Below are 15,547 nucleotides of genomic sequence, written 5' to 3'. Positions count from 1 at the left end.
TCCCGCACGGGGGCGGCCCGAGGAGCAGGGTGGGAGCGCCCAGGGCCGCGCGGGGCCCGAGGCCAGCACACGCACGGCCCCGTGCAGGCGGGCGGTGACATGGCCCCGCAGAGGCGGCCACCTAGTCCAGCTTCTCACGGACAGGTCTCCTCCCGGCGCCCGAGCTTTCAGGGCTGAAGTCCGCGCAGAAGCCGTTGGGGACCGGGGCCGGGCAGCTGTCGGGGCGCGGCTGGTCGGGGTAGAGGTAGTCCTCGGCGAAGTCGGGGACCGCCTCTGCGAACCTGCGGAAGTCGGCTGGGGAGACAGAGGTGCTGGGTCACAGGGGCTGACGTCCTCGGTCCGCGTGGGGACCGCCTCATGCCCCACACCCTTCGATGTGGGGGCGGGGTCAGGGGGGCGGGGGCGGGGCCTGCCCTTGAGCGGCTGGAGCTCAGAGCCCCTGTAGCTTTCTCGCTTCGGGGACCCCTACAAAGAACACGAGTTTCAATGCAAAGGTCTATTCTGGGCACGTGGCACGTGTGGGAGACACGCCGGTCCCCGAGGGGCTGGTCTCCGGGCAGGACGGGCACCTGACTCGTCTACACCCCTGAGAGCCCAGGGTCACCCTCCTGCCCAGTGGCTCCGAGCCCCGGCATCTGCGGACAGCCCTGGGGCCCGCGGGGGAGGAGCCTGCAGGGCGGGTTGGGGTGCAGGGCCCGGGCCACGAGACGCGAGACACAGGCCTCCGGGCGACACAGGCGGGGGCCACACACCCCACACTCACTCCACCCACCGACACACACACTCCGACACACACATACCACACTCACTCCGACATGCGCGCGCACACACACACACACACACACACATTCCACCGACACACACACTCAACCAACACCCCCCCACATGCACTCCTACACACACACACACACACTCAACCAACACACACACACAACCAACACACAATCAACACCCCCCACATGCACTCACACACACACACTCAACCAACACACACACACTCCACCGACACACAGCACCGCACTCACTCCACCAACAACCACACTCATAAGACACACACACACCACGAAACTAACACACACTTATGTCTGACCTTTGGACACAATTTGAAACACGTCCAAACCAGACATGATCAATGACCTTTCCTGAGCAAACGTCTACTGACTTCAGCGAGAACATGTTCACTTCTGGACGAGCACTGCGGCACCCGCAGGGGCTGCCCTCTGGGGGCCCTCCTGCCCCTCCCCCTCTTCCTCAGCCTGTAGGTGGCTTTCAGGTCTGAGTCCCTGAGGATCTTGGCCGCCCCTCTTTCTGTGGCCAAAAGTGACGGTCCAAGCCCCCACCCACTCCTGGCAGCGGTCGGCCCGGCTCCCGGGAGAAGGCAGATCGCGGGGCCCCGCGGCCCGGCCTCAGCACACGCCACTCGCCCGCTGCCCCTGGGGACGGCGTGGATCTGGGGCTCCCCGCCTGGGCTTGGGATCTGGCTCTATTAACCCCCCGCAGATGTCAGGGTCAAGATCCCCTAACCCACCCCGCCAGGTTTGGGGGAGAACCTTCCTTCCGAGAGCTCCGTGTAGCTTAAGGCATGGCGGGGGCCCGAGCGCATGGGGGGGACCCCGTGCCCCACCTGCTGGGCCCACCCTCCCTCTGCCCGGGCCACCCACCAAACGTGATCCTCCCCATCTCCTCCTGGTCGATGGCCCGGAAGAGGTCGGTGACGGAGAGCTCGGCCACCCCTAAGGCGGTCTTGAGGATGCTGGACAGGGCGTCTTCCCCGATGCTGCCGTCCTGCGACCCGTACATCTGCAGGCAGAGGCTGGTGTCACCGGCAGTCCCCCAGCCGCGCAGAGACCCCGACCTCATGGCTCGGAGCAGCCAGAACTCTGCTGGCAAACCCCGCCCCCCCCGGGTGCACAGTGGCCTGGCCCTCCCAGGAGGGGACCGCTGGGGGCGGGACACGGGGCTGCTGATTGAGATGAGTGTGCCACCACCTCGCCCGAGCCAGAGGGCCCTCCCCAACAGCCCCTCCAGGCTGGCCAGTGACCCAGAGGGTCCCTGTGGGGGGCCCATCTGCTGCGTGAGCACCCCGGTGTGGCCACCCGCGGTCCTCCCCCGAGCTCCGCCCCCTTCCCTCCAGCGGGACGTCCGCACGGCCGCCTGGGGGACAGTCCTGTGCCACGCCCCAGAGGCCAGCCAAGCAGCCCCCCCACTCTCCTGGACAGGGCCCACCACACACCCGGGTCACCCCGTTAATTCCCATGGTGTGATTCCCGTAAGGCACCTTGCCCCGAGGCTTCCCGGTGTGCTGGGGTCATGAGTGCGAGAAGGGCGTTCTCCAGGCACTGAGGCACAGCAGCTGCCTGCCTTCCGCATCGGGCTCTCACGAGCCTGGCTAAGGAGTTGCATCCGTAACAGGCACCCACTCTCAGACCCACAACATCACGTGTCTGGTGAGTGAAGCCAGCCCCGTCCTGGCTGACAGTGTCCGGGCGAGGCCGGCCAGGCGAGCCTGCAGGGGAGCTGGGGCCCCATCGCGGGCGTTTCTCAGACTCCCAGAATCCCTGGGGAGTGGCGGATGGCAGGCAGCAGCCCTGCCCAGGCGCCTGGGACTCCGCAGGACCCTCCCCCCTGCCCCTCTTATGAGTGTGGATTACAAACTGCAGGAGGAAGTCGACTCGAGGACGTTTTGGGGCGTTTTTCATGAACCACGGCCGACAGAAGCTTGTGTGGAAACGGCAGTTTGGCAGAGAGGAAGTTTGCCCAAAGGAGGCTTCGTAAGAGCGTGTGACCGGCGCACGCGGCCGTGTCTCTCCGTCCTCAGCAACGAGTCTCGGCGCTCACCTTGAACGCCAGCCGGATCGTGTCCAGGGTCCGGGCCGGCCGGCAGACGACTGACAGGGCAATCACACACTCCCGAGGGTCCAGCGTGCCGTCTCCGTTCTGGGGAAGAGACACGCCCTCAGGGGACAGCTCGGTCCCCCCGTTGGAGTTTTAACCCTAATCCCTGGGTACTGACCGAAAGGTAAGGGGCATCTGGAAAGCTCAGTGAGTAAGTGTTTGACTCCTGACCTGGGCTCAGGTCATGCCTCACGGGTCCTGAGACCAAACCCCGAGAGCCCACTTGGGATTCTCTCTCTCCTCCTCTCCCTGCCCCTTCCCTGTACGTGCCCGTGCTCTCTCTCAAGATGAACTTTTAAAAAAGAATAAAAGAAGGGTTAGTTCCATTCTGACTTAATATCTGCCTACGTGAAATGAGTATTTGAAAAAAAGTTTAAATATTTATCTATTTTATTGAGAGAGAGCGGGACACAGAGCGAGCGGGGGAGGGGCAGAGACAGGGAGACACAGAATCCGAAGCGGCTCCCGGCTCTGAGCGGTCGGCACACAGCCCTGCGCGGGGCTCCAACTCACGGACCATGAGCTGAAGTTGAACACTTAACCGACTGAGCCCCCCAGGTGCCCCTGAGGTGATTTTCTGGAAGAACGTTCCCGCCTCACCACACACTTGCTCAGGACGCTGCAATCGACTGAGTCTACGTGACCGGCACACGAATCTCAAGAAAGGTCACGCGATGCACTGCCTGCTGCCTGCTAAGGTTCTCCTTCTAGAAAAACCCCAGCAAGGCTCCCATCTGTGCTCCTGCCTGCGCACGACCTCAGGGAGGCCACGGGCCAGGGGCTGCGAGTGACCCGGCCGCCCTGGCGTGGCCCGAAGCCCGTGGTCCAGGTGGGGTGGCCCCCAGAGCGAGCTCGGGCACCAGGCAGTGAGGCCACATCGGGCCCCTCAACCTGCGTGTGGCCGGCTCGTAAGCTTCCAGGTCTGAGGTCTTGGTGTGAGTGGGGGTGGGGGGCCTGCCTCTGGGAAGGGGGTCTGCCTGGCGGGCTCCTGCACACCTGAGGTGGGAAAGAAAACCCACAAGCCGCGGGCCGCACGTGCGGTCAACGCTTTGTGTTTTAAAGGCGACGCTGCGGTCAAAGCACCTGCACAGCGCGCCTCGGGGGAGGGGGCTCTGACCCCAGGGCGGCACGGCCAGGACCGCAGCAGGTGTCGAGGGGCCTGCCTCCAGGTCCGCCCCCCGCCGCGGCGGGAGCACCCGGGGCCAGGACATCCTCGGCGCGGCCTGCGGGCACATGCGGGGCTCTGCCGCCGCCCGGATCACACAGCGTGCTGTTCACTCACACGGCCTCCCGCCGCCACGGAGGACGCGCTGTTTGGGCACGTCTGCGGCTGAGAGGCCGCTCGGCACACGGCCCGCGTGGGACACGCTGCTACAGGCGCCCCGCCCCCCCCATGTCGGGGACAGAGCAGGCGTGGCGGGCATGGCCGTGGCAGCCGCCCCTCTGCGCCCACGGTCCCCCGGCCCCACCCCCCGGGCCGAGCTGCCCTTGTCCAGCCACGACCGGTGACTTGACTGTGACGTGTGGCTGGCGGGGACAGGGGGGCGCTGCACTGGGGGCGTCCTCACGCCCCGGGCGGGGGGCTGTGGGGACCCTCGTGCCCGTCACAGGGAGAGAGGCCCGTTGATACTGTGAGGTTCTTAGCGATCTGATTAAAACCCCAGGCCGTGGGCGTGTTTATCAGCAGACGCTAACGTCAGGGACACTTGGCTGTGCATTCACGGCGCGGGGCACACAGTGCGTGTCTGCTCCGCTTTCTAAATTCCCTGGAGACGCTTCTACCACCACCACAACGGTCACACGGAAGGGCCGGAGGTTCTGCCTGAGGCTGCGCGCAGGGCGACGGCCGCACCTCATCAAACAGGGCGAGCATGTCCCGCAGCGTGTCCGAGGCGGGGACGCCCAGGTGCGCGGCGAGCTCGGGGAGCCCCATCCTGCCTCCCCTCTGCATCCTGGCGCTGTCGGAATATCTATCCAGATCCTTCTCAAGCGTTTCCGGTTTCAGCCTACACGAGAAGAGAAAGAAGGACATTTTTCAATACAACTATAGAACGTGAAAGACAGGACATGCTCTGGTAGAAGATTCCAGAAAGTATTAAATCTGCTTACACGACAAGAGGTAAGTTTGTTTTCAGAAAAAAGGTGTTCTGATAATTTTGCCTCCACGTCTACAGGAATGACGCCCCGCTGGTGTGGGGACCCCGCCCTCGGGCAGGGGGGGCGGTGCCTGCAGTGCTGGGTCGGTCCTCCCGGGGGGCCAAGGAGACCGCTGCTGAGCCCCGGGGGCTGTCAGGCACATCCATGTGGACTGAGGTGGGCATCTGGGAAACACCCACAAAACCTGAGAACTAGCCCTTTGATCTGCGCAGCCGTGGCGGACCCTTGGTGCCCACGGCCATCTCCAGCTCGGTCACCACCAACTGGGGGGCGGGGGCCCGGGAGGCCCTGAGAGAAGTCTCCGGAAGCTCCCTCCCTCGTACGCAGCATCCGAGGCGCCCTCAGAGCTCTCCCCGCCGCCGCGCAGACCACATGAGCCTCGTCACACGGGCCGCAGTGCTCTCGGGAGAGCCGGCCGGACTGAGGCTCCGGTGACAGAGGGCGGACTCACCCCAGGCCCCTCACCAGCCTGGCGAACTCGAGAAGGCAGGTGTCCGAGGGGAGACGGAGCTGTCCTCCCGCCAGGGCCAGCTGGCAGTCGTCATACGTGTAGTCGGTGACGGACACGCCCAGGGCCCTGCAAGACAGGAGGGCGCTGTCAGCCGCCCTGAGGGGTGACCCCGGGACACGGCGCCTTGGGGAGGGGCAGGGACATGGGGCGGGCTGAGGGCAGGGCACAGGCGGGCACCCCCCCCCTGTGGGATGCGGTGACTTGGGGGACGCTCCTCACGCACTGCCAGCTGCCCTAAAGCTACGGAAGAAACACACGGTTAACGGATAGAGATCACAGCCTAGCAGGACGAGTCCGCGTCGGCGCCCAGGGCGCGGGTCTGCGTCAGCACCTCATCTCCAGAAACCCGTGGGGTCCACTTCCTGGAGCCCCCGCGGCCCCGCCCTCCCCAGTGGAGTGGGGGCTGAGGCAGAAGGAAACGGCTAAGATGAAATTTATACCCGCTACTCATAACCTGCAGCCCACGGACGGCTACGTGAGGCAAATGCAGAGCAGACCACCCCCCCAGGAACCCCCCAGCCCCGTCATGTTGGAACCCGGCCCGAGCGTCCCCGTGGCCAGGACTGCTATCCTGTGCGGCTGCCTCAGCACGTCAGAGTCCTCCTGCAAACCTTCCCGTTTCCTGCGGCCACCTCACTCCCAAACACGCCCTGATCCTGGGGCCGCTCCCGGTGGCTCCTGACTCGGTCCACAGGGCAGCAGCACCTGCGGCCCCCCCCATCCCCAGACCCTGTGCGTCCGCGGCCCCGCCCTCCGTGTCTGTGAGCCCCGCTCTGGCGTTCGCCTCGCGCCCCATGGACACGGTGTCCGTTCAATAGAAGGGAACTTCTGTGAACACAGGTGGTATCCTGGGGGGGGTGTGCGCGTCATGGGAGACACAGTTCCCAGGGAGATGTCCCCCGGACGGCCACGCGGACTGGCAGCTGGAGGGCTGCTTCGGACCAGAAAGCTGCGGAGTGCCTGTGGCGCTCGAGGCTGACCAAGAACTGCGAGAAGCAAGACGCGCCAGCCCTTAAAAAGTGGGTGCGCCTGAGGGGCTCAGGTGGCTGAGCGTCCGGCTTCGGCTACGGACATGATCTCACAGTTCGTGGGTTCGAGCCCTGGGTCAGGCTGGAGCCTGCTTCCAATTCTGGGTCTCCCTCTCTGCCCCTCCCCTGCTTGTGCTCTCTCTTTCTCTCTCTGTCTTTTAAAGAAAGAAAACTTTTAAAAGCTGGACTGAAGCACACAGCCGTGAAGGTCCTAACAGGCAGACGGGCGGTGCCCAAGCCCACTTCTTAGGGCGCATTGCCCGGCCCCACGCTCGGTCCCATTGGCTCCTGCAGGTGCAGCACAGCCGTCCCTAGGGGTTCCGGCCCCCGCGGTCTTTGAGAGAGAAAGCCGGGGAAGGTGGGGTGGGAGGGACCTGCTGAAACTCCCTCTGGGCCAGGCCAGTCGTGGTCCCCAAGCCCTGCTCCGTGCACTCCGGCACATCCCTCCCCAGGACGGGGCCCCAGGATGGGGCCCCAGCAGGACAGAGGGACCGCAAGGAACCTTGGAGGAAGCAGGGGGTCGCGACCCCGTGAGCCACCGCCCTTGCAGCACTGGGGCCGGGGCCCAGCGGGCAGCCGCCACGCAGGAGAGCCTGTAACCCTGCCTGTCACCGGAGCCGCCGGCGCCCCCCACGCCGACAGGTGCCGAACGGCAGCAGGAAGGTCCACCTTTGGCACCAAACAAATGCTTCAAGCGAACCCCAAATTCCAGGGACTGGAACCTGGGGCCCCCAGGCTTCACGGCTAGTGTGTTACCATGCTCCCCCTGCCAGACAGCCGGCGGGCGCCTGGTGCCTTTGAGAGGACAGCACCCCTTGAGGGGGCCTCACCCAGAAGCCCCCGCAGGCCTGACGGCGGGGAGGGCCGCTCTCGGCGGTCCGGGGGGCCAGGGCTCACCGCTCTGAAGCGCCACGTCAGGCTCCCTGCAGAACGTGCGCTTCCACTAAGGGGAACGTGGTGCCACGTGTGTGACACTGAGCTGACGGTTACTTCCCGCCGCTTCCACAGCCCCTCAGGAGATCCCATGTGGGGGCTGGAGCCCAGATGTACCGGGAGTGACCCGGACTGTCCCACAGGGGCCCTGCCGTTCCCAGGTGGGTCCTGGACCAGGAAGGTGACTCCCCACGACCACAGCTCTGGGTCCCCTGTGGATTCTGGGGCAAGGGGTGCCCCTTGGGTTAAAATTCAGACCTGCCAGGCCTTCAATCTGGGGGATCATTTCTCTATCGAGAGGTTGGACCAGGGCATCAGTGAACGCCCCGACTCCCCAGATGCTGAGAGTCAAGGGCACCCTGGTGGCCAGCGGCTCCCTGCGCGTCTGGGGGTGGGATTCTGAGAGCAGGAGGGACACAAGGTGCCGGTGGCAGGCGGGTCCCCAGTGTCTAGCTTTCTGAGGGGCATGTGGACATGCTGAGTGCTAATTTATGTGCGTTCAGGTTAGGATTTTGCTTAGGAGCCCCACAGAATACGCTGCTGTGGGGTCCAGTCTGTACCCAGTGAGCAGACGGGGTGCATGTTACACCCGGGCCACACCAGCTCAGTGACAGCACCCGTGAAAACCCCCCAGGGCCACCAGACCTCCTGCCGGGACCCCCCCGGGCACCGAGAGCCCCTCCCAGTACCTGAGTGCCACAGAGAGGCAGCCCCTGCGGCCTGGGAGCAGAAGACAGGCGGGGAGAGAAGATGGGACACGGGGGTGGGTGTGTGTGTGCGCGCACAAGCAGACGTCACCCAGCACAGCCCCGAAGGGAATGGGAACAGAGTAGAACTTGCGAGGGCATGCACACCAGGTGCAGAGGCGCATTATCTCATGGATTAAATCCACGATTCCCGACCTCACGTGGGAGGGGGGAGGGAGAAGTTAACAGGCCCCCGAGCAGATGGACAGAGAGACGAGGACAGGACACCCCCGGGGGCCACCGGGCTGCGTGGCCCATCCCCCGCGGTGACCGGCTCCTCCCCACACGTCTGAGGAGGCAGAAGCGTGACCCGACAGAGCCCAGAGGCGGGACCTGAGTGGCCAACAAGCACCGCCCCCCCCTGCCCCCACTCAGCATGAGCCCATCCGCTCTCCTAAGGCTACTGGCTGTTTTGTTTCCAGAGCTCAGGAGGACGCAGCAGGTGCAGGGCCCCTCGAGGGGCAGCCCGGGGCCCCAGCAGGTGCCTGCGGCCGGGCGCGGGGTGGGAGAGGCACTCACTCCGCCATGACGCGCCGCACGTTGCCGGCGAAGAGCGCGGGGTCCTTCTTCTCCTCCTCCGAGGGGCTGTACACGGGAAGGAACTGAGCACAGAGAAAGCTGTGTTACTTCCGGCCGTCACCAGGCCACCGGAGGTGACGGTCGCATGTTTGACACAGTTAAGGTCACGGTATTCTCCGTTACAATCATCTTCAAAGTGGTCACAGCACGCATGCGCACACGTGTGATCACTCACAACCCACCATCCTCAGCAGGAGCGCCCGCTGCCCTGGGGCAGACCCCCCCCCCGCCCCTTGGGTGTGATTTCACACGGGGGCTTCTGTTCGGGGCAGAAGGTCACCGTGCCGTCCCCTCTGGACGCCTCAGCGCGCTGGGCTAACACAGCACACGGTTTCCTCAGGGAGGACCAGGTCGGACGCCCGCTGCGTGTTCAGAGCACAACAAATCGTCCCACGAGTGGGTGCGTTCCCGCGAGCGACGCTTACGCAGCGTTTTAAATGAGGGAGCCCCGCAGTCCGCTGCCGACCCCGCTGTACAGAGAAGGCAAATGTCACTGCGCCTTCTCTTTACTGCAGACCTTTAACAGTACGAGGGCACCCCGAAGCCCCACCGGGAACCAGACTCCGTGGAGACCAGAGCAGGTGCTCACGGACCCCCGTAAGCACAGAGTGAGTAAAGACGCTTAGAGCGATTTCCAAACGTCATCGTGTCTTTTCAACTCCGAACATCAGAAAGGAGGCCTGAAATGGGGCAGCTCACACTGGAGGGGCGGTCCCCTGAGCCCCCGCACGGCTGCCTCCCGGCCCCCGGCGCACAAGCCACATACAAACTTCTATCCTTGGAGCTGGGCCAGGGGCCCCGTGGCTCAGCCGGCTGTGCGTAAGTGGCCTCGGTTCTCCTGGAGGGACGAACCCGGAAGGCGGCTGGACAACCTCTGCCGGAAGCCACCACGCCCTCCACGCCGCCATCTTCGCTCTGCGGTGCGGGACTAGCCTATCGACTCCCTTCCTAAAAAGGAAACCCTACTCCTCACGCACGTGGATGAAATGTGCGGGCTGCAGGGATGTGACGCCCAGCGGGCCGCACGCCGGGACACAGGCCACGCGATCTGGTCACGTGTCAGACAGAAGAGGACGCCCCGGAGTCCGCCCAGGTCGGCGCCGTGTGAAACACGCCAGGAGGCAGTTCACTGCACGTGCCAATGTCACACGCCGTCAGGCTACGCAGACCGTGACAAGAGACGGCTGCTGATTTCCAGACTCCTATCTGAATGGAATAAAGTCGTGCAGGAGGCACAACGTGACTGGTGAGCAGCCCCGGGAAGTAGCTCGGAGAGAAACGGAAAGACTTCAAAGCAAGACGGAGGACACGGTATCGCAGCTGTGACACGCTCTGACACGCCGTGACACGTGACGCTCCCCCACACCCACGACGTCGCGTCTCTGCAGACCCCGACACAGTGCAGGGGCCACACACACCCCGCACGGTACACGAGGCCGCGTCCACACGGACCCGACAAGACCCCGCTTAGCGCAGTCGCCGCGCGGACGTCGGCCCAGGACTGGTCCGCAGACGCCATGTCCCACCCGGTGGCGCAGACGCGCCCGGCACCGCCCCTGTCCAGCCCGACGGGGCGTCTGCGCGGAGGACGGTGCTGTGTCTCCACAGATCGCGGGCTCGGTGCGTCTACACAGCCCCGAACACCAACCCTGTGACACCGGCCCTTTACAAGCCCAGCCCAACGCCGCCGTAGGCGACGCCGCATCTATACAAACCTCGATTTCCACTCGATTGTGAAACTGACACAGCGTGAGCCACAGGATTTTCAACCTTGAAAATGAACGATTGACAGCACTGGTTACCACGCGTTGGTCAAAGGGCCTCCGTTCTGTAGAATTAAATTACTTCCCATCCTGGGCCCAGTCGCCGCCCGCCCTTCCCCCGCAGGGGTGCCGCCGGGCAGCTGAGTCCTTCAGGGGCGGCCGGGCCTCCCTCAGCCGGGCCCCGAGCCTCCGCGGTGGGGCGGTCTTCCCTGTCCCGACCTGGCTGTCCCCGGGGGAGGTGGACTCCCCCGAGCCTGGGCCCGGAGGACCGGCAGCACCGCCCTGTGGGATGTGGGAGCCACGTGGGGCCCCCTGTCCTTGGGCCCCTGCGCACCCTCCGCAGGACAGCTGCCCTCCTCACTCTGCAGACACCCAGCTTCTGCCCCTCACCGCCGGCCCCTTCCTGCCCTTCTCCCAGCTTCCCTCCTGCTTCTTACCACCACCCTCCACACTCCGGCCTCCAGCCCCTGCCCCCCAGGACCCCTTCCCAGCCCCCGCTCCAGATGCCTCGGCAAGGCCGGGGGGCCTGGCTCTACCGCCCACCCTTCTGCTGCTGAACAGCCGCTCAGATGTTGGCGCCATGGAGGCGTGCCGTCCTGGAGCCCGTCCGAGGGGAGGGCGCCCCGTCCCTGCAGCTTTCCTGTCCCCACAGGTCCCCGTCTGCAGCTCCCCGTCCGGGGCGGGGGGGGGGGGCGGCCCCGGCCCCACAGCTCCCCTACCCTTCCTGGAGCTGCGGGTGTCAGATGTGACAGTGGTCACGGAGCGGACAGGCACAAGCGGGAAGGAGAGCCACCCGGTCACCGTCCCACAGTGAACCGAGGCCCCGGAACCAGGAGGGCGAGTGCGCACCAGGCTGGGCACCCAGTCTGCACAGCGGGCAGAACTTAACTGCTGTCGAACAGCAGCGGGTCCCGCGTTCAAGCTCCCGCATTTGCCCAAGTGGCCAGAATGCAGGCCGGTCACGTGAGCGGCCCCCGACGCACGAGAGAGCACGGCGTCTCACTTACGCTCCGGGTCCTTGCCACGTCCACGTGATGGTGTCCTGGGGGCAAGAAAGGAGCGGGGTGAGTCACAGCCGAGTCCGAGCGGGCCCCTCTGTCCACAGAGCGCCCGCCCTCCGTCCTGGCCTCGAGCTGCGTGTCTCTCACCGAGACGGAGGTGTCGCCGTCCTCCCCAGACCGCTCTGGGACGAGGGGCCACTCCCGACACACTCCCGTCCTCCCACGGCTCCGAGGCCAGCGAACCCGACGTCCACCTGGGACGCTGCCCTCCCCCTCGTGCACGCTGTCCCCGCGGCCACGGTCGACAGCCCAGAGCCTGCTGTTCGCGGCCTCGTGAGCCGACCCACCACGTGAGGCTCCTTCCACCCCACATCCACCCGTGCCCCCGAGGTCCTGGCCTCGGGAGGGGGCGGGGCGCACACCCATGGGGCCTATGTGCACCCAGTGCCCCACCCTCAGTCTTGGCTTCTGTGTCACACTCAGGGGGGACATCAGAGGACACGCACCCTGATCCCGGGCCCTATGTGGGCTTCCTTCTCCTGAAGTCCTGACAACACTCGCTAGCTCCCGAAACCGACCCACCACCGGAGCCGGGTGCCGGGCGGTCAGTGGCGGTCTCCCCAGAAATTATGCAGCTGAAGAAGATGACACAGACCCACGAGAAGAGAGTGCAAAGCAGCCGGGCTGAATGCTTCTAGATGCCGGGAAAGGCAATTTGCTTAAAATAAGTTGATGAAACAGACTTAAAAAAAAGTCTACGCACTTGAGGACAGAATGACTCAGCCTCACACACAGCGGACGCACGCACCTCCACGGTGACACACCACAGGGTTATGTCACCGGGCAGCTTGTGTGGCTGCTGCTTCTGACAACCGCTCACTGACCGCTCTGGAAACCCCTCTGGTGGCCGTCGGCACCTGCAGGCATGGGGTCCAGTGCGCATGCCCGAGACTGCTCAGGTCTGGCCCCAAGGCGGCGGGCCGGCCCCTCACGCCCACAGACGTCACCCAGGACTCTGCCACTATCTACACCGGCAACTCCAGGCCCACTGTGTCGTGACCAGTGAGTTTCTTTTCTGGTCTCACAAAAACACCGGGACAGAGAGAAAACTCAGTGATAAACGCACCTCCTGTGTCCTCCGTCAGGAAGCGGCCCAGTGGACCCGGAGCCCAGGCAGGGCCCGAGGACACGAGACGTGCAAGGACGCCCCCCACCCCAGGGGTCCTGGCACAAGTGAGGCGAAGCCAGCAGCACGGGAGCCCTGAGGGCCGACTGCGCCCGGCACGTGCGGCAGGTGCACAGGCCCCTGGGGGAGGGGCTCTGGCAGACTTGGCAGCGGAGGCCGTGGTGGGGCCATGCCCGGGAGCTGCCAAGGCCTCGTCCGGGCTCCCGGCTGCGCTTGGGGGTGGGGTGGGGTCTCACATTAAACCGTCAGGACCAATCAGGAAGGACGGGCCACTTCCCACCACCCACGGACACCGAAGTGTTCTGGAAGCTCAGGACTGACTAGAAACGCCGCAGGAAACATCTTCAGATTCCCGCCCCCAGGTACATGGCCGTGGCCCAGGAAAGCACTCACCAGCTTGTTCGGATACCGCAGAACCACAGGCTGCACGGGGACCCCGGGGATGAAGGCGCCTGCGGGGGAAGGGCGGCGTCTCAGGTGCCGGCACGCCTCACGCCGCTTTCCCGCCTCCCCGCCCGGTCAGTAGTGACGGTGCCACACGGCCGCTGGCTGTGGGCCCCCAGGACCCGGGCCAGCAGCCCCGCCGCGCCGGAGGCGGACCCAGGAGCCCCTCCAGCCCGGTGCGCTTCTGTGGGAGCAAGGGCACCCCCCCCCACCGTCTCCTTGAGGAGGACACTCTCTGTAGAATTAAGACAGCTTCAGGGGCGCCCCTGGGGGGCTCAGTCGGGGAAGCTCCCGACTTCAGCTCAGGTCATGATCTCACAGTTTGGGTTCGAGTCCTGTGTGGGGCTCTGTGCTGACAGCTCAGAGCCTGGAGCTGCTGCAGATTGTGTCTCCCCCTCTCTCTGTCCCTCCCCTGCTGGCACTTTCTCTCAAAAATAAACAGAATGTTAAAAACATTTAAAAAAAAAACCCCACATACCAGGCTTGAACGTAATTAGGCAGGTCCTATTGGTACATGTTCCTTCTGGAAAAATCATTATCTTGGAATGATAAAAAAGAAAAAGGTCAACCTTAAAGAGACATAATTCAGAACACGATCGATTTTCTCCGCGCCTGGCGCACCCCGGACGGTGCGTTTGCTCCGCTGAAACAGGACGGACGCAAGTGGAAGGCGTCCATGGACTGTCTCTCCAAGCACAGGTTCCACTCAAATCTGGAAGCATCGCAGCACAGGAGTCCTGCGAGCGTGCAAGGGGTTGTGCTCACAAGGGGTGTGCACACGGGGTGCTCACAAGGGGCGTGCACACGGGGTGCTCACAAGGGGTGTGCTCACAAGGGGGTGCACACGGGGTGCTCACAAGGGGGTGCTCATGGCTGCTGAGGCCCAGGTGCTGAGCCCCAGCCCACAGGACTCCGCGAGTGCAGCATGGGCGCCCACACGGACATGTGGGACAAAGGCTCACAGAAGAGGGTGCTGGGCGGAAGGCATCGGGCTGGGCCAGACCAGCACCACCACAGACGCGGGTTAGACACCCCCCCCAGAGCTTCAATGACTCGGATCCACACCCCAGCGATGTGATATGAACCAACTGTCCCCCAGGTGGAGGCAAATGCAGCCCACACGGCCACTTTCCATGGTGGGGCAGCAGCCACGGCACCCCAAACGTCACGGCCCCCAAGGGGCTGCCCACGGGCACAGGTGCCTGGGAGCCAGGCCTTCCGGTGTTTCTGAGCATCCGGAACCCGGAGAGTCCCACGGATCCCAGCCCCTCGATGGTGGCTGGGAGACACACAGTGTGAACGAACCTCCCCGTCGGCCGACGCGGGCTAGCTGACCGAGTCCGGTTAGCGCCTCCGGGGAGATGCACCTCAGTACAGAGGCTTTGGAACTTGAGATACACCTGACAATGGTGTCCTGATGTCTTTTAATTCTAAAATTTCAGGACCCAAAGTACCTGAGCTCAGCGCAATCTTGAATCCACACACTCACCAAAAACAAAATGAAACCGAACAAATCCAGCCCCTGGGGAAGGCCGGTTCTGGCCTTTTGGGTGCCCACCACCCAGGCCCACCTATAAGTTCACATCTCTCGGGGATAAATCCGCTCAGAACGCAAGCAAGGCGGCACTACCTGCGGCCACTTCCCATTGGACTGCGCCCGCCTCCTGATCTCCTCCACGGTCTTCCTGCGTGAGTCCTGGTCCGAGCGGGACACGAACACTGGCCGAATGTACTTGATCAGAGCTGCGGGGGAGGGACAGGCATTCGTATGGGAGCAGGCCACTTCCACCCCAGGACAGGGGACGTTGGGGACAGTGTCCCCGAGGGGTGGGCCGCAGGCCAGGGTCTGATCCTGAGGGCAGTGGGCATCACCGAGCCCCCTCACACGATGGTGTGCAGCCCCGCACCCTGCAAGGTCCACGGTGACACCAGCGTCCTTGGGCCTGTACGTCAGGGTGCAGTGGAGAGGAGAAGGCCGGCCCCACCCCTGCTAACAGGGGAGAGGAGTTGGGGGGCAGGCTTCCGGGTCAGAGGGGCCCAGGCGCATGGCTTAAACCCCACCAGCCTTACTGCGGGTAGAGTGTGGCCCTCAAAAACACAGGCTGTTGTCCTAACCTCAGGGACCTGTGACTGTGACTTCATCTGGAAACAGGGCATCTGCAGATGAACTCAAGGTAAGATGACGTGGTACCAGAGGAGGGTGGGCCCACGCCCAGGGTCCTCACGGCCAGAGGAGGGTGGGACCCAGCCCAGGGTCCTCACAAGACCGGGAGGAGACGCAGACACGCACGCAGGGAGAAGGCC

General features: G+C 64.6%; 1 protein-coding gene across 1 annotated transcript in view; it reads right to left on the bottom strand.

Moving 5' to 3' along the window:
- Nucleotides 1-6: 6 nt before the first annotated feature.
- LPCAT1 (lysophosphatidylcholine acyltransferase 1) overlaps nt 7-15,547 on the bottom strand; it is a 22,724-nt gene continuing 7,183 nt past the window's right edge. The window contains exons 3-13 of the mRNA XM_029941299.1: nt 14,874-14,986; nt 13,722-13,782; nt 13,193-13,251; nt 11,620-11,654; nt 10,565-10,619; nt 8,790-8,872; nt 5,504-5,629; nt 4,748-4,901; nt 2,839-2,937; nt 1,662-1,800; nt 7-294 (exon numbers count right to left, since the gene is read on the bottom strand). Coding sequence (XP_029797159.1) covers nt 122-294; nt 1,662-1,800; nt 2,839-2,937; nt 4,748-4,901; nt 5,504-5,629; nt 8,790-8,872; nt 10,565-10,619; nt 11,620-11,654; nt 13,193-13,251; nt 13,722-13,782; nt 14,874-14,986 — 1,097 coding nt within the window. The 3' untranslated portion in view covers nt 7-121. The remainder of the gene's footprint in view (nt 295-1,661; nt 1,801-2,838; nt 2,938-4,747; nt 4,902-5,503; nt 5,630-8,789; nt 8,873-10,564; nt 10,620-11,619; nt 11,655-13,192; nt 13,252-13,721; nt 13,783-14,873; nt 14,987-15,547) is intronic.

The sequence above is a fragment of the Suricata suricatta genome, chromosome 6, assembly GCF_006229205.1.
Source record: "Suricata suricatta isolate VVHF042 chromosome 6, meerkat_22Aug2017_6uvM2_HiC, whole genome shotgun sequence".
NCBI classification, from domain to species: Eukaryota; Metazoa; Chordata; class Mammalia; order Carnivora; family Herpestidae; genus Suricata; species Suricata suricatta.
The sequence above is the reverse complement of the archived record's forward strand: the minus strand, read 5'-3'. Positions and strand labels throughout refer to the sequence as shown.